The following is a 23,583-nucleotide window of genomic DNA, read 5'->3' as shown; positions in this document are numbered from 1 at the left end:
TGGTCGCTGATTGGCCGAATCTGATCCTGCAGAAGCGGTGATTGGCCACACTCACTTTAAGCAGAAGAAAAAAGAAAGGGGGCGCGGCCTTAAAGTGCGCGCGGTTTAGTTTTAAATAAAGTTCCGGCCCTAGTTTTCCACGTTGGTTAAAGAAACGATTCCCCCTTAGAGGATTACATGTGAATTATTAGAGGCTTTAAAATCAACTGCAGGTGAAACTGCTTGTCAGCCACGAGAACTTCGCATTTAAGCCTTTGGGACTTGCATGGTTAGAATATCTTCTTACCTGAGAAAGGAAGGATGAGGATGTTGAAACTATCTCACATGTATTATTACGCTGTAAATTTTACAGGGACATTAGGTCAATCTACATCTTGCCCCTAATAGATAAATTTCCCAAGAATCCAGATAACTGTAATGTGAATCTTCTTTTTCAAGATTAAAACCATTTATTACATGTGCAGCAGCTAAATTTTGTGTCACTGCAATGAAAGTAAGATGAAACTGGTTAAAGATGTAATTACCCTTGATCTAAATATTATTTCTGGTTTGATAGATCTTAATAAATTGTTAGGGGATACATATCTTTTATTTTATACTTATTGTTTTATATTACCAAGCTAATAAATGTACTAATGTAGTAATAGAGGAGTGAATGCTATACTATTGTGCCGTTTATTTTGTTAGCTGTTAGTATATTATTGTATCCATTTGCTTCACTCTGTTTCTGTCTTTTTTAAAAATTTTTGCTGGTCATTGATTGATTGATTGGTTGGTTCTTAACATGAGAAAAATAACAGAGGAAGGCAACATCCTTCATACTCAGACTGAGTGGTGCTGCTGTAAAGCCCTAACCATATTTGAAAAGTAGTTGCTGGGCTAGAAGGATGCAACACAAATGAATTTTTGTAAGCACCATCCAGCCATTGTTATGGTGATATATCAGTAATTAACTGGATTTATATTATCGTAGTTCCAGTTTAGATGTTGTATAAAATGTTAGAGTAGATATTATACTCCCAGGAGATTTGATTCAGTTTGTATCTCGGTGAAATTAAGGGGCTTAATGTTCGAATTACCTTATATGGAATTGCACAGTTAAATCAACAAATCTACACAGGATTTTAATCCAATGACCTTTTCTATGCATATTTCCTCAAAAGTACAATTAATTTAAATAGCAACCACTGCCTATGAAGTTTATGCATTATTGCCCTCATAGTTATTAGCCTTCTCCATTCTCTATTGTTCACCTTTTTCCAGTGAGTTTATTCCACCAGCTACAGCCCTTTTTTGAGTTTACAGCACATCATGCTGTGTAGATGGGAGTAGCCTTCCAGTAACACTGAGAGATAAGCTGGTTTTCTGCACAGGGAACAAGGAGAAAGGGCAGCACATCCAATTTTCTCCCTTGCTTAAATTATTTCTTTTAAAAATTATTAGAAATATCTCCCTTCCCCAGCACCTCCCCAAACTGGCATATTCCAGTGAGTTACCTAGAATTCAGCTACAATCAAAGTGCAGAAGGGAAGTGGTTTTATGCCACCTTGACACCAGTAGAAGATTCAGGATGGACAAAAGGCAAATTTGTAAACTTGATCTAGTCTCAACAATGCCTGTGTTGTCTCAGGATGGTGAATATTAAGGTTCCAGGACATCTGAATGACGTGTGAGGAAGGCACAGATGCTGCTGTAGGAGGAGCTTTTGCTGAATTACAAGTGTTGGGTCGTGATCCTTGATCTCTGAACATTTTCTTGCCTGAAAAGTTTCATATGGGAAGCATTTTTAATTTAGTTCATAAATGATCTCCTATAATTTTCATTACCAGTGTATAACATTCTAATCAATGGCATTATTTAAAAAATTCTTTGAAAGCTGTTAACTGTGGGAGGAGGCAGTTAAGATTTTCAGACTGCCCTGTATGTATGTGTATACAGGTAGTCCTTGATTAATGAGTACCCTGTTTAGCAACTGTTTGAAGTTACAATGGTGCTGAAAAAGTAACTTTATGACCAGTCTTCTCATGACTGTCGCAGTGTCTCCACGGTCATGTGATTGAGATTCAGATGCTTCGCAACTGGTGGGATTTATGACCGTTGCAGCATTCCACAGTCACGTGATCACCATTTGCACACTTCACAGCCAGCTTCCGACTAGCAGTCAGTGGAGAAGCCAGCAGAAAAATCACAAGTTGTGGTCTCATGATGTCTCGCTTAACGGCTGTGTCGCTTAGTAATGGAGCTGCCAGTCTCAATTGTTGTTGTTAAGTGAGGACTACCTGTATATTTCTCTCTCATGCACATTGCTATATCATGGGATATAAAACATGACTGAAATGTGTGCACAAGATGCATATTACAGGAGGAAGAGACTAGGATAACTGCAACAGCAACAAAAGTTTCTCTGTGGAACATGATGCCAACGCTGTGAAAGTATCTTTATTTATGCCACAAACCCTTGCCTCATCTCGTTTTCATGTGGAAGATTTAAACTTCTTCTTAGCCAAAGAATGATGATACTGGAATAGTTTCACTCTTTTTTTGGATTCTGAGAGGGCTAAGAGTACATATTAATCTGAAGCTCTCCTTTTCTATACTTTTTCTCAGTTGTAACATGCCATCTAGCTATTAAGGATATCTCTCTATGCGTTTATGAAATTTGAGGTGTTCTCATTCCACCTGCTCCCCATCCCAAATGTAGAGGAAACCCTGTTTTTATTAAGTATAGTTCTGAAGGGCTTATTAAGATCGTATTTTAAAGATAGTGTGGTAGTTGTAATTCTATTGGAGACCATCACTGTTTCTTTTTCAAATGTTAGTTTTTTTTCAAGACAAAGTCCATTCTGTGCATCTGATGAAATGAACTGTGGTCCATGAATGCTTATTTTGTTAACCTATCATGTGCCCCCATACTCTTTGTTAGGAGAGACAGATAGGCTGTACTTTCAAAATAAAATTGTAGTAAAGTTAAAATGATGCTTTTGGAGAGCATCATAACCCTTGTATTGGTATAGAAACTAATGCAACAGTATGCAAGACTGTTGAGGAATTCCTTTTTCCATACTGGGGAGCCCCAACCTGCTTGTGAACCCTTCTTAATTGTTTCTGCTTTGCTGCTCATGCCAGTGGGCTCAATCCAATTGATTTAGATTGTGATTTGTTTACTAGATTTGTATCCTGACTTTCATACAGGAGCTGGGGGGGGGGGGCATATGTAGCACTCCTGCCTCCATTTTTTTCCCTCCAACAACCCTGTGTAGTAGGTTGGGCTCAGAGGGAATGACTGGTCCAAAGTTACTCTGTGAGATTCTGTGCCCCAGGTTTATTAAGATGTATGGACTAGAAATTGCAAATTGTTTGTTTCTGAATTAGTGAGAAGAATTTTTATTCTGGCAAAAAAAGAATAAATAATAAGTAAAAAAATAAAATAAAATGACAGATTTTGAATTTGTTACATAAGTGTCTGATGGGTAAAAATCTTCTTTCAAGATTGCATGCAACAATGATTGTGAAGAAGATAAATATAAATTATATAATCTGCTTACCTTCGTATATGTTGTTGTACGGAAAATGGAAGGCAGGATTATTAAGTATACTGATGCACTGTAGGCTTTCACAGCTAGTATCTGTCTAGAAATCTGTCACTAAACCTTGAAGCTCAACACTGCCCAGCAGTATTAGGTATGTTTGCTGCCTTGAGTTTTATAAAAATAAAAGGTGGCGGGGGGGGGGGGGAATCTAATAATAATGATAAAAATAATAATAATAATCAGTCACAACCAACTTTTTTTCTGCACAGAAATAGGGCTGCAAACCATATAATTCCCTTAACAATTGAACATGACATATTATGAGGGAAAAGGCGCCCTCAGGGTCGAACCAGCCCCTCCTCTGGGGCCCTTTGGCTCTGAGGTGACCCACACCTGGAGAGGAGCACTGGCTGGAAAAGTCCTCTTGCTGCCACCCCCACCGCCCACCCTCTTCGTTATAAGCCAGTTTCTCCCTTCCCCACCAGCCCTCGGGGAACCTGGAGAAGACTGATATCCTCACCCCACCCTGGGTCTGGCTAAATTACAGGAAGGGAAACCAAACCAAACTTCAGGGAATCAATAGCTGAGGCGGGTGCTAGAAGGCCACCAGTCAACCCCAGGATTTAACCAAAAATCAACGTTGTTAAAGGTGCCAAAAGAAGATACGGTTCTAGCCCTAATACACAGTTTTAAAAAAAAGATAAAATACAATCCTAACGCAGTTCCAACCTCAGCTAAACAACTCAGCTTCCAGCCTTGCCTCAGGTCACCCCCTCACCCAGGACTCCAGCCAACGCCCCCAACCCAAAATCTCTTCCCACCCAGAGAACCCCTTCTTTTCCTTTATTGGCTGTCAAGGGTCAGGTGACTCCCTCTGGACACACAAGGCTGGTTTGTTCTTCGAAGGGCCAACTGCTCCCCCCGTAACGTGTTTATATCAGGTAGATTAAAATTGTGCGTCATCTGGGGCAATCTCAGATGGCAGCTGTAGGACCCCCAAAATGGTGATTTTGTAAAAAAAAAAATGGCCTTAATCTCACAAGATTTCAGCAACTTCATCTTGCAATTTCATGACATTTCAGCATTCTCATCCAAGCTCAAGATATTTTGGGGGATGTCTGTGCTAGCATGCAGAGGTGATGCCCAGGGCCCATAAAGACTGCTGATACTTGAGGTTAATTAGTGTCAGAAAACTTGACACTCAAGAACAATATTATACAGATTTAGCATTTTGCAAAATCTACACAGTATCTTGTATAAGGGGGGGAAATACTTTTGTGTTTCCTCCAAGTCCCCCAGTAATTTCTTTTAAAGTCCTTCCAACAATGTCTTCCTTGTATTCTTGGTCTACTCCTGTTTTACTTTTCTCTCTTTTTCTCCTTTTAGTTTTCCATCTACCCCTTGCCTCACTCACTGTCAGGTGAGTAATACTGAGCTCAATACACAGTGCCCAGCAATGGCTGAACTAAATAGCCTCCACTGCTTATTTAGGAATCTTGGAGCCCCAGGGTCACGCATAAAGGGACTAGAGTGAGCTGATGGAAGGATGCGCAATACATTGGCCACCGCATCACCTGGCTTATGAACATTTGTGGGTGACCCTCAAAGCATGTGCTGGGAAAGGTATCCCTATCAGTGATGTCATACCCTTGCTCCATTTTGCGGCATCCAGGGCCGTCAGGATTGCAGGAAGAAAGTTTTCAGCTAGCTGCTAAATAACATACACAGTTTCCTACCAATTTGCCACAGAAGGGCAATTAAAGAGAGGTGTTAACCCCCCCCCCCAAATAGAAAAGGGAGATGGAAAGGGCTGAAAATTCCAGGCCCCCCGGATGAAGTCCTGGTGTTACCACCATGTCTCCAGTGAGCTTCAGCAGGCTAAATAATGAAGAGGAGGCACCCCTGGCCTTAAAACTAAAGCGTATCCCTATGATGAGGAGGATGAACTTGACCTAATAGGAGATGTTTCCAGATGTTCCCTGCAGCTGAGATCCAGGCCACACTGATGTCTCTAACTCCAGGGTCTGACCAAATGCTTTGCCAATCCAAGCACTGAAATGCTCAGCATGGGTGAAAAGGAAAATCAACCGTCTTCCTGCCAAGCCTAGGGATGGGTTGCCTTCTCATGGCACGAAATGGAGGTGTAGGGCGGGTGTTACCGAAGCCCAGTTTTGAAATTCAGCTCCCATTACATTCTTAAGAATATCAGGAGCACCGTGAGGGCCCAAATGCCTCTTCCTGGCCCTTGCTGCTCCTTTTTTATCCAATTATTCAGCAGTGTCAGTGCCGTGAAGCGGTCCCAGCAAGGGCCTCTCTGTGACATTGGAGTGTCCTGGGGAGTTTATTCTGACCAGTTCCACTGTCCATGCTGAGGTTTCCCTGTCAGGAGTGGCTCAGGAATTCATGGCTACCATAGCAACCACAGGTTCACTGTGAGTTATTTCTGGCCCCACCCATGCAGCTGGATATAATGTTTATTTCTGCTCTATGGTAGACAGGGCGTTTGGGGAAGCCTTTTCTAGTCCTTTGTAGAAAGTTAGGTTTGTTGCATGACAAAATAGTAGATGAGATAGTCTTTGTCCATATCAGACCAAACTAATGAGTTAAATCAAAAGTTGAAATACTGAACTGTAAAGTAGAAAATATTTTCTAACAGTATAATCATGGAGTCAGCCCTCCAGGGTAGGATGTAAACTGTAATAATATATGTTAAAGAGTTCTCTACTGTCATTTGGGAATATAAAGACTAATGCAAGGGGTGATGAATCGCATCTTACATTTTTCTGTGCTGGTTATTTATGCATCTAGATGAGATTTAGGCAACCATTGGCTATGATTTTATTTAGGACATCTAGACAAAACGGAAAAGATGGCAAGACTAGAAGACAAAGTAAATTGATGTGTAAGAGTAGAGGGGAAAAAGCAAAGTCAGGGACTTATTGCAGATGGTGCATCAGAGGAAGGAAGGTGTGAGGTGTTGATGATGCAGTTAGCAAGAATAGTTGTGTGAGTCTTCTCATTGAATTGACCTGGCCAGGGGAAATTCCATGGAAGACAATTGACTTTTCTATGGAATTTCCTCTCATCTCGCCTTCTGAGCAGCATGGACCTTTGCCATGCTGCTTAATTGTAAACCTGAGCACAGATGTTCTCACATTTATATCTCTGTTTGCTTCACAGTAGGTGTTTCCATTGAAGAAGGAACACAAAAGGATTAGCAAAACAAATGTGCATTGTTGAACTTCAGTCTCAAAGGAGTTGCCTCAGCACCTCTTACTTACCTCACATGGTGACTCCATTCTCATCAGGTTCAGAAAGGAAGAAGTTGCTTCTTGTTTTATAGAAAGTTGAAAGCAACGCATTAGATAGCTTTCCTTTTTATAAAGTACAGGGTTAGAAGAGTCTATTTGATTTTTTAGGTCTGCAGGTTGCCAGGACATTATGTAAGATACCTGCAGTGATGAATGGAATAGAAACAGTGGCTTTTGCCAGGCATACCAAACTGATTAATTCACCCCAGTGACCTATGATCTCTAGTGGCCAAGCCCAGCTCCTGAACAGGATAAAAGAGGAGAAAAATGTGCATTTTTTCAGGAGAATTGGATCATCTGTGAGGTCTAGGAATCTTGGTTCATCTCATTCTGTCTGTCTCTTACTTCTCCTCACCTAGTAGTAATGGCTGAAAAAGCATTTTCTTCTAAGAATTTTAGTGCATCTTCAGCTATTATCCCATGTAGCCGAACTAGCTTTGACGTGGTTTCAGTATCTCGGGGAGGAGGCAGTGCAGGCTTTGGACGTGTCAATGGTGGATTTGGCAGCAGAAGCTTCCATGGTTTTGGAACAAGAAAAAGAATGTCCATGGGTGGATTTAGTATTGGCAGATCCGCATATAGTTATGGATTGGGTCATGGTGGAATTGGGTACAGGTTTGGTAGTGGTGTCTATAGCCATATTGGCTGTGGAGGAGTTGGAGCCATGGGCATCCGTGAGGTTACTGTCAACCCAAGCCTTCTGGCACCTCTCAGCTTGGAGATTGACCCAACCATCCAGAGGGTAAGGAAAGAAGAAAAAGAACAGATCAAGACCCTTAACAACAAATTTGCTTCTTTCATAGACAAGGTATGGTGTTTTTTTTTCCTCTTCTGTTTTGGTCAAGGGATACTTGGTATTTTTGTATGCTTAAAATTTCTACAAACTGAATGGCTGGGCACTTTCTGGACTAATATAAGGATTGGAACTTTTGGTTTTCACACTTTTTAAAAATGTAGTCATCAGATTCCATTCCAAAAACAAAAGCGAGAAACAACCAGGCAGGAATGCATATTATGGAATAAAGTGTGTGTGTGTGTGTGTGTTTGGGAGTGATATTTGTACAAAACTACATTATTTTGGGGGGGGGGGGAATGAACAGTTTTGTTGGATGCACTGAACAGATGGAGTTGATATATAAAATATGTCAGATGACATGGACCAAAAATAGATTCTCCCATCCATTCCTAATTTTGATGTATTTTTTACATTCCAGTAAAGACCAGCTATTTTTTCCTTCTTTAACAGTTATCTTAAGTACTGTACATGTGTACATGTTTCTATATATGTTTGTAACATCCTTACTGTTACATCATGGATCACTGGCCAAATGTTCTCCACCTCCCTCATTTTACATTGTTTCCAAAGATGCCGTTCCACCTGCGGTACGTTTGGTTTCTTACTAAAAAAAACTTATTTTTGGTAAAATAGTTGGCCCTACACTGGGCTTCTGTAGAAGAGTATCCAGTATTGGCAAAAGGGGCATCACAAGGATTTTAATTTAAAAAAAAAAAGCCAAAGCATTTGAAAGATAGTGTTACCATAACATGCTGAACCCTAAATTTTAGCATGTTGGACAAAACCAGTTCATATGGTAAGTTATGTATTCAATGTATTCCATGAACCCAGAAAATTGGGTTCACTGATTAAAGCCTGGTTAAGTTAAGCGTGGGTAAGGGTGCCATGGAAACATCTTAATTTTGCATTCTCCTTTCCTTCTGATTTGGATGATGATATTCCTAGCTTGCTGAGTTATAGTTCCCCTTGGTGTCTGAGGTTGGGGACTGGATTATGCGCTCCTTGCAATTCACAAAATGAAAACAGCAGCATCAGCATTTAATATCTAGAGGATTGGTTACTGAGAGAAGGAGAAAAGGTAGCACACAGTACTTGTGTTTTATATCCATTTGCATTTTAGAGAAGATATATCTTTTTCATTTAGCCAGAAGTCTGAAATGGAATAAAACTCTTTACTGCAGTCAAAGACTGGTACTTAGTATGAAATAAGTTACATGTAAGTTACATACATATAATGTGGAAGAATTTAGTTACACTTAGCATGACAGGGTCATGTATAACTGAGAGTAAAAATTGTAATTAAACAGATCAGAATGATCAGGGAATTTGCTTAAATGTGGAATTATCAAATCTGAATGTGTGCCAGCTTATAATGGGCAATATAACAAAACTTGCTTTACATTTTCAATAGCCCCTTCACTGCATGAGCAAAGCCTTAGGTCAAATGGGATACCTTTGTATCTCCTTTCCAGAACAGCAGAAGGAAGGACATCAAATCAAACCAAGGAGAATGCCTTCCCATATTTCAGGATTATAATTTGATTTAGGTATCTAGCAGATCTAAGGAGAATGAAAAAACTCAGGAATACTGGTCAGGAATATATCCCTGTGAAGAGAGGTCGGGTCTGATTGGATATCCTTAATCCACTGCTATTGCACGCCTATACCCAAATGCTCAGAGTTGGGTTAATGGAAATCCAAGGAATCCCAATGTTTTGCCTATTACTTTGGGCTAAGATGAAACAAAATTGTCAGTAAGATCTACAGAGACAAAGTATATTTTGGCCCACTGTGTATAACCATTTAGCTTTTTGGCTAAGATCAAGTGCAGAAGTCTGATTTTTAGGAATCTTGGGGAAAGAGTTAAAATCTGAAGTGCACATAACTGTAAGCTAGAAGACTGTTTTTTAAAAGTCATCAACAGCAAAGTAAGAATACTAGTAAATTAATAGAAAACTATCCCTTGTAAATAATGACAATTCAGATATATGTCTAACATTTTGGCTATTTGGAGATGCAGTAAGCTTTTGTGATACAGTTTGTATACTGTGCAAGAGAATTACTTAATTTCTAAGATCTATTTAACTCAACGATTCTATGATCCCAGCTCCTAAGGCTGAAATCCAGTCTTTACCTACCTGGAAGTAAAAGGTAATATCTTCCTCAAGTCAAGATTGACTCCAGAAGACTACATGGACACTCCTTGTGGTTTTCTTGGCAAAGTAGAGAAATAGCTTGCCATTGCCTTGTTCTAGGAAGTCCTCAATCTGGTCTTCAGTCTTGGGATTCCTGGGTGGTTTCCCACCCAAGAATGAACTTGTCTGACTCTACTTAGCTATTTCCACTAGCAAGCTTTTGCCATCGGCTGTGACACCTGAGAATATATCTATATGAAATGAAACCTCCACATAAATTCAAAAGCTCTGCCATTATGTAATTCTTTACATCTGGCCTATAGTCTTCTTATAAAATCTTAACCATTTGATTTAGCAAGGTGAGGTATGAGTGATACAGAGTCTAATTAAGAGTAAATCAGGAGTATGGAGACTGTGATGAAAGGTAGGTAGCTTTGCATGATTTTGACTCGATGCTACCTGAAAGCCAATGTGGTATAGTGATTAAGATGTTGAAGTAGGACCAGTGGGGTCCACCCTACCTCCCAGGATTGCTGTTGGGAGTGGATGGAAGGGAGCACTATATACATCAACCTGTGCTCCTGTACCAAAAGCTGGATGTAGATCTAACAAGTTTCATCTAAATCTAATTTGTATGGTTGTAAACACTATAATATCTAAAGAGTTAAAAGTGTGGGAGGAGGTTATGAGAGTTGTCACTGAAGTTGTGTTAAAATCAATTAACTCTTCCCATACATATCAGGCAATTTCAATGCCGCATCCCTGTATTAGGCCGCTGAGTGAATCTGCTCTTTACCATCTGATATCATATTAGCCTTCAAGAGAGAGGCCATTAATACTCAATATCAAATTCAGCCTGATTGCTTTTGGGTTATTCCCCATTGAAGGTCTTGCTAACAATTCCTTGCAAACTCTTTGAAGCAGTGAAAAGGGTATGAGCAATAATAGCTTTGGTGGCAGTTTTTAGCTATTCGTGCTCTTGTTAGCATTAGGAAATGATGTTATGTTAGCTTATTTGTGTTCATTCAGGTCCGTTTCCTTGAGCAACAGAATAAAGTTCTAGAGACCAAATGGGGCCTCTTACAGGAGCAAAAGGTGACAAGTCGGAGTTTTGAACCTTTCTTGGAGGCTCACATCAATCATCTCAGGAGGCAACTGGAGAATCTTTTGAATGAGAGACCACGGCTAGATACAGAAAAGAAGAACCTGCAAGATGCTGTGGCAGATTTCAGGATCAAGTAGGTATTATAAATGAAATAATGTTCTTTATAAAAACATTTCAGTCTGATTCTCTTTATTATGTTCTCAAAGTTTTTGGGTTTTTTTGCAAGGACAGGGGTATGGCATAATCCTACTTCAGCCATTTAATCATTAGCCTTCTTAGTCCTTAGCTGCTTTCACCAAGTTGTTAGTCTTCCTTTAAGCAAAAGTCAACTATAACTCAAGATTTATTTTTGACATAAAAATTGTGAGGAACACAGGCAGAAGAGCATAAAAAGAGCTCTCCTTGATCAGGCTAAATACCTATTCAGTCTCACATGCTGATCCGATATGGGCCAACTGGATATGGCTGGGAAGTGCATAGGCAGAATCAGAGCATCACAGGGACCCAATTTCATGGCAATTAATGGTGCTGGTTATCACCTATAAAGACCTACATGGCACAGGATACTCAAGTGGTCCTCCAGTGGTTTCTGCCCATTCCATCAAATCTGGAAAGTGGGGGAGGTCCCTTCTGTGAAACAGTGCCATTTAATTGGACCTAAGAGGTGTGCCTTCACTGTCATTGTGCCTGTCCTGTGGATGGCCCCAAGCCTGTTGGCCTTTTGGAAGGCCTTAAAAACCTGGCTCTTCCCTCAGTCTTCAGGGAAGTTAGTGGAGCCTGGTTTGTGTTTTTGCTCTGTGCTGACTGAGGAGTTTATTTTATTCATTTTTCCAGCTAGACCTGAATGCATTCTGTCTCATTTGCACCTCAGATATGATTTTTTTTCAATGCATTTTCCTCTGAATTTCTTCTAATGTATACCTTTTTACTTGATATACACGACTATCCATTTTTAAAAGCAGTTTTTCCCTCATAACATATATCTTCCTTTTGGCTGAGCCTTTTCAATCTCTTACGTTTTAATTGCCAGACTGGATAGCATTTTGATACAAGGCTTAATTCCACAAATCTAACAATAGGGTGGTCTGGAAGATTTGGAAGCACCCAGTTGCCTACCTTTGCCTTAAAGCAATAGCTGGGCACAGAATTCCAAAGTAAATGTACATAGGTACTCCTGACTGTAACACTGATTTATTTGCAAGAATCCAAACTGCTACATTTCTCTAATTTGGATTCCCTCCACCACTCCTGACTGTTAGAATTTGGTTTTTAGAAAGAACGAAAAAGCATGCAATTACTGAGCTGAACCCAGGATTGTTTAATCTTTCAACTACAACTGCCAGGCCATGCTGGCTAGGATTGTTGGGAGCAATAATTCAGGACATCTAGAGAATTTAGAGGACCACAGGCCTCTACCTGAATTTTATCCAGTCATACTTAATATACACAGTTGCCCTAAGATTTATAAACAGAGGTTAAGAGTTACATTTTTAAAAACTGCCCACATCTTGTACCCCAAGTGACATTCTGAAATAATCTGAATTTGGAAAACTTGCTAGTGTTAATAGCCACTATTTCTGCAATCATCAAGCTGCTGCTTATGTTGAATGTGATGGACACTTGATCTGATTCTTATGCCAAATTTGGAATGTCTGTAAATGTTCTTCTGTAGCACTACTAAATCCTAAGCTACTATTATTTTTGTTTTGTGAATGTTGTAGAATTTCTTTCCTCTACTTTATTCCTAGTGAATGTGTGGAGTTTATTATAAAAAATTATTGATGAGAGTCAACTCTTTAAAAAATCTAATGAAATGATTGGGATGCTCCTCTGTTAATCCTTTCTTGCACTTATCTTTTCAAAAAGCAATGAGTGAAACAAGTCCCCTTTTCTCCCAATAGGTATGAAGAGGAAATCAACAAGCACATAACTGCAGAGAATGAATATGTGATGCTCAAGAAGGTGGGTGACTTCAGTAAATATTTCATAAGGTGGGAGTATCTTGATACTATTTGAAGAGAAATCCGAGCATAAGCTAGGGACATCTTTGAACACATGCTTTTAAATTAGAACTGAGGAGGCAGGGCCTTTCAGATGTTGCTGAAATTCAACTCCTAGCGGTTCAAGTCAACATGGCCAACAGTGAAGTTGAGAGTTGTAGTTCAGGAATATGGAAACATACAGATTCTCTGTGGCTGATTTAACTCCATCCCTTTGTGCTTAGGGAACTGAGTGATGTCATTTTGGGTGTACAGAGCCCATGGTGCACTATTCTGCCATTGATTTTCTTCTTTTTTTAAAAAAATTATTGAAGATTTTTACAAACATGAAAGATAAACATGAAAATATATAAATAAAAGTTGGGAAAAGAAAAAAGATAAAAAGTAAAGAAAGCAGAAAAAGGCAAGGAAAAAAAGATAATTAAAGAAGTGACTTACAATCTTCTTTGGAGTAGTTACAAACAAACTTATTATCCCCCTCCTCCCTCTTTAGTATTACATTACAGAGATCCCTTCTTCTCATATTCAACCTTTTTTTCAGTCAACAAATCCAGAAATCACCATTTCATTTTTTTCCAATTTCAGCAAAAAGTCCATAAAAGGTTTCTAGTTTTTATAAAAGTACTTATTGTTTTATCCTTGACCAAACAGGTCAGTTTTGCCATTTCTGCTAATTCTGCCATCTTTACAATCCATTCCTCCATTGTGGGTATTTCAGTATTTCTCCATCATCGTGCATATAATAGTCTTGCTACAGTTACCATATATAAAAGTCCATAAGTCTTTTCTGACTATCCATAAGTCTCAATAAAAAGAGTTCTGGTTTCATCTCAGTATTAATCTTCAAAATTCTTTGCATCATCATATGTATTTGTATCCTTTTTTTCCTTCTTCTTTTTCACAAGTCTACCATGTATGGTAAAATGTCCCCTCAATGTACCTTTATACGTCTTAGATAATTTCTCTGGTGTCATGTATCAATGGTACATCATTTTGTAAAAGTTCTCTCTTAAATTTTAACACAATATGAATTTAGTCCCTTTGTCCACATTCCCATTGATCTATCTATATACAGTGGAACCTCGGTTCACGAACTTAATTCGTTCCGCGATTCTGGTCGTGACCCGAATTGGTCACGACCCGAAGCAAATTTTCCCATAAGGTTCAATGTAATTACCGTTAATCCGTTCTGGCATGGAGGACAAGGAGGCGGCTATTGCTTGGAGGGAGAGTCCCCCTCCCTATGACCACGTGTCAGGGGCGGAAAAATGGCCACGGACCATGTGTCGGGGGCGGAAAAATGGCCGCGGACCACGTGTCGGGGGCAGGAAAATGGCCGTGGACCGTGTCACGGGAGGGAAAATGGCCACGGATCCTGTTCGTGACCCGAGGCGGAGTTCGCGAACCGAAGCAAAATTTTGCAGCCGGAGCTGGTCGTCACCCGAAAAGTTTGTGAACAGAAGCGTTCGTAACCCGAGGTTCCACTGTATTATAACCAAAATTCTTAACCTATTTTATAATGCAATCTTTAACTTGTTCTTCTTCCATTTCAAATATCAACAAAAGTTTATACATTTTTGCAATCACATGTTCATCATTTGTACATAATTCAGTTTCAAATTCTGACTTACATTGTTCAAGTCCAATTACCTTTTTATCTGTATTAAACCTTTCTCTTAATTGTGCAAATGAAAACCATTGAAAGTGAAATCCCTTTGCAGTCAATTGTTCCCTTGACTTCATGTTAAGTGGTCCATTTCCTATTAATAAATCTTGATATGTTAACCATTTCACTTTGCCTACTGTTTCTTTTCTATAAAATCCTTCCTGTGCTGAGACCAATAAGGGCATTTTGGGGAACAACCTGGATTTATATTTATTCCATACCCTTAATGTGGTACTTCTAACATAATGATTTTTAAAATCTACATTAACTTCAACCTTATCATACTATAAATACCCATGCCAAGTAAACCTCAGGTTATGTCCTCCTAATTCTAGTATTCTTTTATTTCTCAGGATTTTCTTCTTCTTTTTTTCTAGGACGTGGATGCCACTTTTATGAATAAAGTGGACCTACAGGCTAAGGTGGACTCCCTGAGAGATGAAATCAACTTCTTGAGAAATCTCTGTGAAGCAGTAAGGACGCGCTGCTAGTACAGAATTTATAAGTAGATCAGTTTAGAAAAACTGGGCAACCTGCAGCCCTTGGTCTAATTGCCTGTGGACTAGCTTCAAAAGTTCTCTACAAGAAATCAGTTTAGGTCTCTGATATGAGAGGTATGTCTCTTTCCTGTCACCTGCGATTTGGGGGAGAGACAGAGAAGTTGGTGTCAGACAAAGCAAATGGGAGAATGGATGTCCCCACCCATGTTAGCTCTGGTCCCATGAATATCAGCCCATCTATCACATAGCCCTCAAAGATTACTGTGAGAAAGTGCAGACAACAGAAGAAAAAATATTACTCATCTTTTACTCAGATATGGGAAGGAATTTCTTTGGTAAGGTACAATGGTTGTATTTCAAAAATTTTATGTTTGATTAGCAGTCTTGTTTTCTGATTAGTTGTGCCTTGCTCTCTTTTGCTGTCTTATGATTTTGTTAGAGGTATGTTATATAATTTTATGTATCAGTATGCCTTTAAATTGTCTTATTGGTAACCTTTTTCCAGTGCAGTCCTCCAGAGATGTTGGACTTCTCCCACCAGCCACATTGGCTTGTGCTTATGGGAGTTAAATCCAACACATCTGGAGTATACCAAGCTAGGAAGGCTCCCTTGATGAAAAAGAAACAGGACAAACACCAGTAAGCAGTAACCAAGTCCCTTGAAACAGCTGTGTTGTCTATATTAGTAACTAGTAGTTATTTTCTTTAACATCCCAAAAACTGATCCACAGCTTTTTCCAGAGTCTCACATTTCTGTCTAATAAGACTCATCTTGACAAATTTTGTTGGACACTTTCTGGTTGTGATAAAGATTGTCATATTTTTTCACTTGGTGAGGTCTCTTTCTCCCTATTGCGGTTCTCTTTAGGAATTAGCTCAGTTGCAGAAACAAATTTCTGACACCTCTGTGGTTCTCCAAATGGACAACAACCGAAACTTGGACATCAACAGCATCATTGCTGAGGTCAAGGCTCAATACGAAGATATAGCCAGCCGAAGCAGGGCTGAGGCAGAATCCTGGTATCAAAGGAAGGTGAGAGGGTAAGGGCTCAAAAGGGTAGGAAAATTAATTTCAAACCATCATGGATTTAAAGGATTTGGAAATATTGCTGGGTTTCAGGTTTTGATAAGATACTGTATAATATCCCTTATTTCTTTTTCGGCAGTAGTAGAGTTAGGAACTGTAGATTCTGGACTTAATTGTCATGGAGGAAGAAGAACTCTTGAGATGGTAGCATACATTTGTTGTTTGTTGTTTAGTCGTTAAGTCGTGTCCGACTCTTCGTGACCCCATGAACCATATTGCACCAGGCCTTCCTGTCCTTCACTGCCTCCCTGAGTTTGCTCAGTTTCATGCTCATTGCTTCAGTGATGCTATCTAACCATCTCATCCTCTGCCGTCCTCTTCTCCTTTTGCCTTCAATCTTTCCCAGCATCAGGGTCTTCTCCAAAGAGATCTCTCTTCGCATTAGGTGACCAAAGTATCTGAGCTTGAGCTTCATTATCAATCCTTCCAATGAGCAATCAGGGTTGATTTCCTTTAAGATTGACTGGTTTGACCTCCTTGCAGTCCAGGGGACTCTCAAGAGTCTTCTCCAGCACCACAGTTCAAAGGCATCAATTCTTCGGCGCTCAGCCTTCTTTATGGTCCAGCTCTCACAGCCATACATTATTACTGGAAAAACCATAGCTTTGACTATGTGGATCTTTGTCGGCAAGGTGACGTCTCTGCTTTTTAATATGCTATCTAGGCTTGCCATAGCTTTCCTCCCAAGGAGCAAGCGTCTTTTAATTTCATAGCTGCAGTCTCCATCTGCGGTGATCTTGGAGCCCAAATAAATGAAGTCTGTTACTGCTTCCATTTCTACCCCTTCTATTTGCCAGGAATTGATGGGTCCAGATGCCATGATCTTAGTTTTTTTAATGTTGAGTTTTAAGCCAGCTTTTGCACTCTCCTCTTTCACCCTCATCAAGAGGCTCTTTAGTTCTTCTTCACTTTCTGCCATTAGGGTGGTATCGTCCGCATATCTGAGGTTGTTGATGATTCTCCCTGCAATCTTAATTCCGGCTTGTGATTCTTCCAGCCTGGCATTTCTCATGATGTACTCTGCATATAGGTTAAATAAGCAGGGTGACAGTATACAGCCTTGTTGTACACCTTTCCCTATTTTGAACCAATTGGTTGTTCCATGACCGGTTCTAACTGTTGCTTCTTGGCCCGCATACAGATTTCTCAGGAGACAGGTAAGGTGGTCTGGTACTCCCATCTCTTTAAGAATTTGCCACAGTTTGTTGTGATCCACACAATCAAAGGCTTTTGCATAGTCAATGAAGCAGAAGTAGATATTTTTCTGGAACTCTCGTGCTTTCTCCATGATCCAGCGAATGTTGGCGATTTGATCTCTAGTTCCTCTGCCTCTTCGAAACCCAGCTTGTACATCCGGTAGTTCTCAGTTCATGTATTGCTGAAGCCTAGCTTGTAGGATTTTGAGCATAACCTTGCTAGCATGTGAAATGAGTGCAATTGTGCGATAGTTTGAGCATTCTTTGGCATTGCCCTTCTTTGGAATTGGAACATAAACTGGCCTTTTCCAATCCCGTGGCCACTGTTGCGTTTTCCAAACTTGCTGGCATATTGAGTGCAGCACTTTAACACCATCATCTTTTAGTATTTTAAATAACTCAGCTGGAAAACTGTCATCTCCACTAGCTTTGTTGTTAGCAATGCTTCCTAAGGCCCACTTGACTTCACTCTCTAGGATGTCTGGCTCAAGGTCAGTGATCACACCAGTGTGGACATCAGGGACATTAAGATCTTTCTTGTATAGTTCTTCTGTGTATTCTTGCCACCTCTTCTTAATCTCTTCTGCTTCTGTTAGGTCCCTGCCTTTTTTGTCCTTTATCATGCCCATCTTTGCACTAAACATTCCTTTCATATCTCCAATTTTCTTGTAGAGATCTCTAGTCTTCCCCATTCTATTGTTTTCCTCGATTTCTTTGCATTGTTCATTTAAGAAGGCCTTCTTATCTCTCCTTGCTATTCTCTGGAAATCTGCATTCAGTTGCTTATATCTTTCCCTTTCACCCTTGCTTTTCGCATTCCTTTCCACAGCTATTTGTAAAGCCTCATCAGACAGCCATTTTGCTTTCTTGCATTTCTTTTTCTTTGGGATGGTTTTAGTTGCTGCCTCCTGTACAATGTTACGGACCGCCGTCCATAGTTCTTCAGGCACTCTGTCTACCAAATCTAATCCTCTAAATCTATTCATCACCTTCACTGTGTACTCACAAGGAATATGATCTAAGTCATACCTGAGTGGTCTAGTGGTTTTCCCTACATTCTTCAATTTAAGCCTAAATTTTGCAGTAAGAAGCTCATGATCTGAGCCACAGTCAGCTCCTGGTCTTGTTTTTGCTGTCTGTATAGAGCTTCTCCATCTTTGGCTGCAAAGTATATAATCAATCTGGTTTCGGTATTGACCATCTGGTGATGTCCATGTGTAGAGTCGTCTCTTGTGTTGTTGGAAAAGAGTGTTTGCTATGACTAGCTTGTTCTCTTGACAGAATTCTATTAGCCTTTGCCCTGCTTCATTTTGTACTCCAAGGCCAAATTTGCCTGTTATTCCGATTACTCCTTGACTTCCTACTTTAGCATTCCAATCCCCTATGATGAAAAGGACATCTATTTTTGGTGCTAGTTCTAGAAGGTGTTGTAGGTCTTCATAGAACCGGTCAACTTCAGCTTCTTCAGCATCAGTGGTTGGGGCATAGACTTGGATGACTGTGATATTGAATGGTTTGCCTTGGATACGCACTGAGATCATTCTGTCGTTTTTGAGGTTGTACCCCATTACTGCCTTTCCCACTCTCTTATTGACTATGAGTGCTACTCCATTTCTTCTAAGGGTTTCTTGCCCACAGTAGTAGATATAATGGTCACCCGAATTAAATTCACCCATTCCCGTCCATTTCAGTTCGCTGATTCCCAAGATGTCGATGTTCAATCTTGTCATCTCATGTTTGACCACATCCAGCTTGCCTTGGTTCATAGATCTTACATTCCAGGTACCTATACAATATTGTTCTTTACAGCATCGGACCTTCTTTTCGCTTCCAGATACATCCACAGCTGAACGTCCTTTCGGCTTTGGCCCAGCCGCTTCACTCTTTCTGGAGCTACTTGGAATTGCCCTTCGCTCTTCCCCAGTAGCATATTGGACACCTTCTGACCCGAGGGGCTCATCTTCCGGCATCATATCTTTTAGCCTTTTAACATTGTCCATGGGGTTTTCTTGGCAAGGATACTGGAGTGGGTTGCCATTTCCTTCTCCAGTGGACCACATTTTGTCAGAACTCTCTGTCATGACCTGTCCGTCTTGGGTGGCCCTGCATGGTATAGCTCATGGCTTCACTGAGTTACGCAAGCCCCTTCACCACGACAAGGCAGTGATCCATGAAGGGGAGCATACATTACTCCAACTCTATTACAGTGTAATAAGTTGCCACTCTTTTATTGGGGGGTTGGGGGGTGGAGGTTGCTCAACTCTTGACTGTGTTAAGTGGCTCAGGGGTTAACTATTAGGAAATCACTCCACCTTTTGATTTGACATTTAACGTTCTGTTACACAACAGTTAGAACAAATTTACATATATTGTATTGGAAGTTGCCAGTTTTGAAGCTCAGTCAAAACAGAAGCATCCATGCCCATTCATTTCCAGTAAAATGTCCACATTTTCTCAACAGTTCTCCCTCGGGGATCCAAATTCCCATAAGAGAGATGCATTTAATTCAGCTTAGGGGGGGGTTCCTCCATCTTTTCCTCTTCCACCCAGTATGAAGAGCTCCAGATTTCAGTTAGGAGACGTGGAGATGACCTGCGCAATACAAAGATCGAGATCTCAGAACTGAACCACATAATCCAGAAGCTCCATTCTGAGGCTGACACTGTGAAAAAACAGGTACGGCCATATAGAATTACCATAAAATGAATGGGAAATAGATACTGTACCAGAAAGCCTTGAACATAATAGAGTTTGTTTTTTAATGTTCATACTGACACTCATGAGGTTTTCTTCGTTTCCCTGTAAACTGTTCCATTGGTCTTGTTAATAACCACCAGTCTGATTCAGACTGATCTAAAACTGACAAGGAAAAAAACATCCAGATGGTGTATGTGGGGAAGAATTAGACCACAGATGCTTTTGTTCACAGGCTCATAGAGAGCCAGTTTGGTGTAAGGATTAAGGTGCTGGACTAAAAACTGGAAGACTGAGTTCTAGTCCTCCCTTAGGCATGAAAAGTCACTGGTTGGGTGACTATGGGCCAGTGGCTCTCTCTTAGCCCAGTCTACCTCACAGGATTGTTGTTATGGAGAAAATAAAGACAAGATATGAATCTAATAATAATAGGCTTACATCTTGATTTTCTCTGCCAGTGTCCCACAGACAATCAATCCAGATATTTTTATTTGGAATCACAAGACTGAAGTTTCTTCTATGTGGTAAGTGGCTTTGAGCTGAGTCCTGGCTGTTCTCCTTGCAGTGCGCCATTGTACAGGCAGCCATTGCAGATGTGAAGGAGTGTGGAGAATTTGCCCTTAAGGATGCCAGGCTGAAGCTTGCTGAACTGGAGGAGGCACTCACAAAGGCCAAGGCAGAGATGGTCCGTCAGCTGCGAGAGTACCAAGACCTACTGAATATCAAGTTGGCTCTGGATATTGAAATACTCACCTATAGGAAGCTGGTGGAAGGGGAGGAGAGCAGGTGGGTAGAAGGCGAAACAGAATGGGGTTGCCAAGAGAATGCTATTTTCTGTTGTACAAGTATTTTTTTCAAAATGCCTTGGTTCTGCTGGTGAACTCATTGTCCTCATTGCCAATAGCAGCACTTGCAGAGTTTGCTGCCATCTTCCACAACTCTTTATTGTTTCTGTAATAATAGTAATTTCTCTTCTTCCCTCTTTTAACAGGCTTGCTGGAGAGAGAGTTGGTACACTAAATGTATGTAAGTAAAAGCAAATGAATCATAGAAACTCAGTAGTAAAAGATAAGATAATTAAATAAAATCCTTCCTTCCTAATAGAAAGTGCATTTACAGCAACAGCTATTATAACAAAACATATAGCGGTGTCATGCTGAAACAACTGCACAAACAGTAATGCATTTCACAAACAAGAATATGTGAAAGCCATCTAATTTCTTTTTCTTAGGCTTTATATAATAGTACAGGTAGTCCTCAACTTACGACCATTCATTTAATGACCATTTGAAGTTACAACAGCGCTGAAAAAAGTGACCTACAACCAGTCCTCGCACACAACCATTGCAGCGTCCCTGTGGTCACATGATCAAAATTTGGGCACCTGGCAACTGGCATGTACAGTATTTATGATGGTTGCAGCATCCTGGGGTCACATGATCGCCATTTGTGACCTTTCCAGGGAGCTTCCAGCAAGCCAAGTCAATGGGGGAAGCTGGATTCGCTTAATGATTGCATGATTTGCTTAATGAGAATAGCAAAAAAGGTCATAAAATGGGTGCAACTCACTTAATGACCTCATTGTTTAGTGATGGAAGTTCTGGTCCCAATTGTGGTGGTAAGTCGAGGACTACCTGTATTTCCTTGACTTCCTGAGAAGTTTCATCTGATGAAACCTTTAGATTTCTTTTCTGTTCTGGTTTATGCAACATACAGTAGCATTTCAGGTGCATAGAACTCTCTTGCTTCTCCCAGAATTGATTGGATATTATGTGGGTGTAAGTTTGGATTAAAGGATGGAAAAGTTTGTGTCTCACTCCTTGGCTCACAACAAGAACAGCCTTACTGGATTAAACCAAACTCATCTAGTCCAGCATTTTGTTTCTCACATTAGCCAACCAGATGCCTTTAGGGAGCTTGCAAGCTGAAGAGGACAGATACCCTCCTGCCTCTGTTGTTCCCCTACAAGTGGTTTTTAGAAGTATGCTGTAGCTTGATTAACCTGCTCTCCATGAATTTCGGTCTCCCTTTAAAGCCATGAAGTTAGTAGTCATCGCTATTATTTGATAATAATGAATGTCTGAAGTACTTTTTTTGTGTGTCGTTCTGAATCTCCTTCCAATCAACTTCACTGGATGAACCCAGCCCTAGAGTTCTGAAAGAGGGAGAAAAACTTCTTCCGATCCACTTTCTCCATGTCATCCATGATTTTATATACCCCAATCAGAACCTCGCCCCCTCAGTCATCCTTTTTTTTTTTTACCTAAACAATCCCAAACACTTTAGCGTTTGCTCTTCAGAAGGTGTTTGAACCTTTTTCATTCTGTGTTCCCTGAAGATCTGTGTTTTCTTTGCAGCTGTGGTCCATTCATCCAGAGGCCTGAGCTACGGTGGGGGAAAAGCTGTGGGCCTTGCTGGCGGAGCCCCTTGAGCTGCAGAGGAAGTCTTAGCCCTGGAGGAAGCAACTTCACTTCCAGCACTCTCCAAGGGCTTGAGGGGAGCAGTGGTTCCAAGGGAGGCAGCTCCAGTATGAAAACTGTAGCAAAAACTTCCACGGCCAGAAAGAGCTACCAGAGCTAAATTTTGGTTCAGCCAAATGAGGCAAGCCTATGTCACAGTGGCAGAGGAGACACAATGGGTCCACCAAATTCTCTGAAGCAGCAATAAGCAGCCTCATGCCCTAGAGCAGTGTTGTCCAAACTTGGCCACTTTAAGATGAGTGGCCAAGTTTGGACAACACTGCCCTAGAGATATTTTCAACCACAATCTTTTGTCTTTGTCTTCGCATATTGGGGCTGATGGCTGTGGATGGCCATCATATTTGGAAGGCAACAGAGTGACTACTGCTACTTAAAGCATGGGGTCACGAGGCAATTGAAAGCAGAGCATGGATAGTGGGGAAATGCTGAACACTACCCAGGCACAGTTTTTGCCTGAAACAACTTCTGTCTAGCTGTGGTCCTGCAGAGGGGGATGTCCATAGAAAAACAACAAAGGAGAAGCCCTTTCAAACTGGGAAGCGCTGGCAAGGAGGGTTTCAGAGCTCATGCCCTGTAGGCTGGTCCATACCATGCTTTTACCTGCCTGCCCTTGCTTTATGGGAATTTGGTACAACCCACATTTTGTCTGTTAGGTCGTGCTGCACTGCTTTCTGATATGCTGCTCTCCCTAACCTTGCTGCAGACATCCCTGGTCTTTTGGTGACTGGTTTCTGCTTCTCTGGGCAGGTTCATAAAGTTGTTATACAAATGATTAAATAGCACGCAGGAATGCATATTCCATGGCAGCCAAAGTGGTTCAACGGATACAGTCACAAGTAGATCTGAGTTCCAGGCTGTACTTAGTCAGGATAAACTCGCTTGATGATGGCGGCTCAGTTTCCCTATCTATAAAACACACATGGTTCTGACAACAAATAAAATATATTTTTAATTGCATCTTCACGCAATCGTATCTTGGGGAATAATCTTAGATCTGGCTTCTGAACTGATTTGTGAATTATCAGCTGTAAATACAAATGCTTCTAATTCATTGCAGTGTCAGAGATCTAGGTGTGCGTATTA

At 40.6% G+C, this 23,583-nt stretch overlaps 1 protein-coding gene across 1 annotated transcript; it reads left to right on the top strand.

Annotated features, from left to right (window-relative positions):
* The first annotated feature begins 7,205 nt into the window (after positions 1 to 7,205).
* LOC103061085 (keratin, type II cytoskeletal cochleal-like) lies at positions 7,206 to 22,600 on the top strand. The gene is given in 10 exon segments (XM_088138488.1): positions 7,206 to 7,649; positions 10,802 to 11,010; positions 12,779 to 12,839; positions 14,921 to 15,016; positions 15,912 to 16,076; positions 19,877 to 20,002; positions 20,586 to 20,806; positions 21,012 to 21,046; positions 22,378 to 22,440; positions 22,443 to 22,600. Coding segments are annotated over 10 exon segments (1,578 nt in total).
* The last annotated feature ends 983 nt before the right edge of the window (positions 22,601 to 23,583 follow it).

The sequence above is a fragment of the Python bivittatus genome, unplaced genomic scaffold (genome assembly GCF_059951505.1).
Source record: "Python bivittatus isolate LINGU-HERP-01145 unplaced genomic scaffold, Pbiv_v1 ctg000220_np1212, whole genome shotgun sequence".
Taxonomy (NCBI): Eukaryota; Metazoa; Chordata; class Lepidosauria; order Squamata; family Pythonidae; genus Python; species Python bivittatus.
This window is presented reverse-complemented; position numbering and strand designations above follow the sequence as displayed.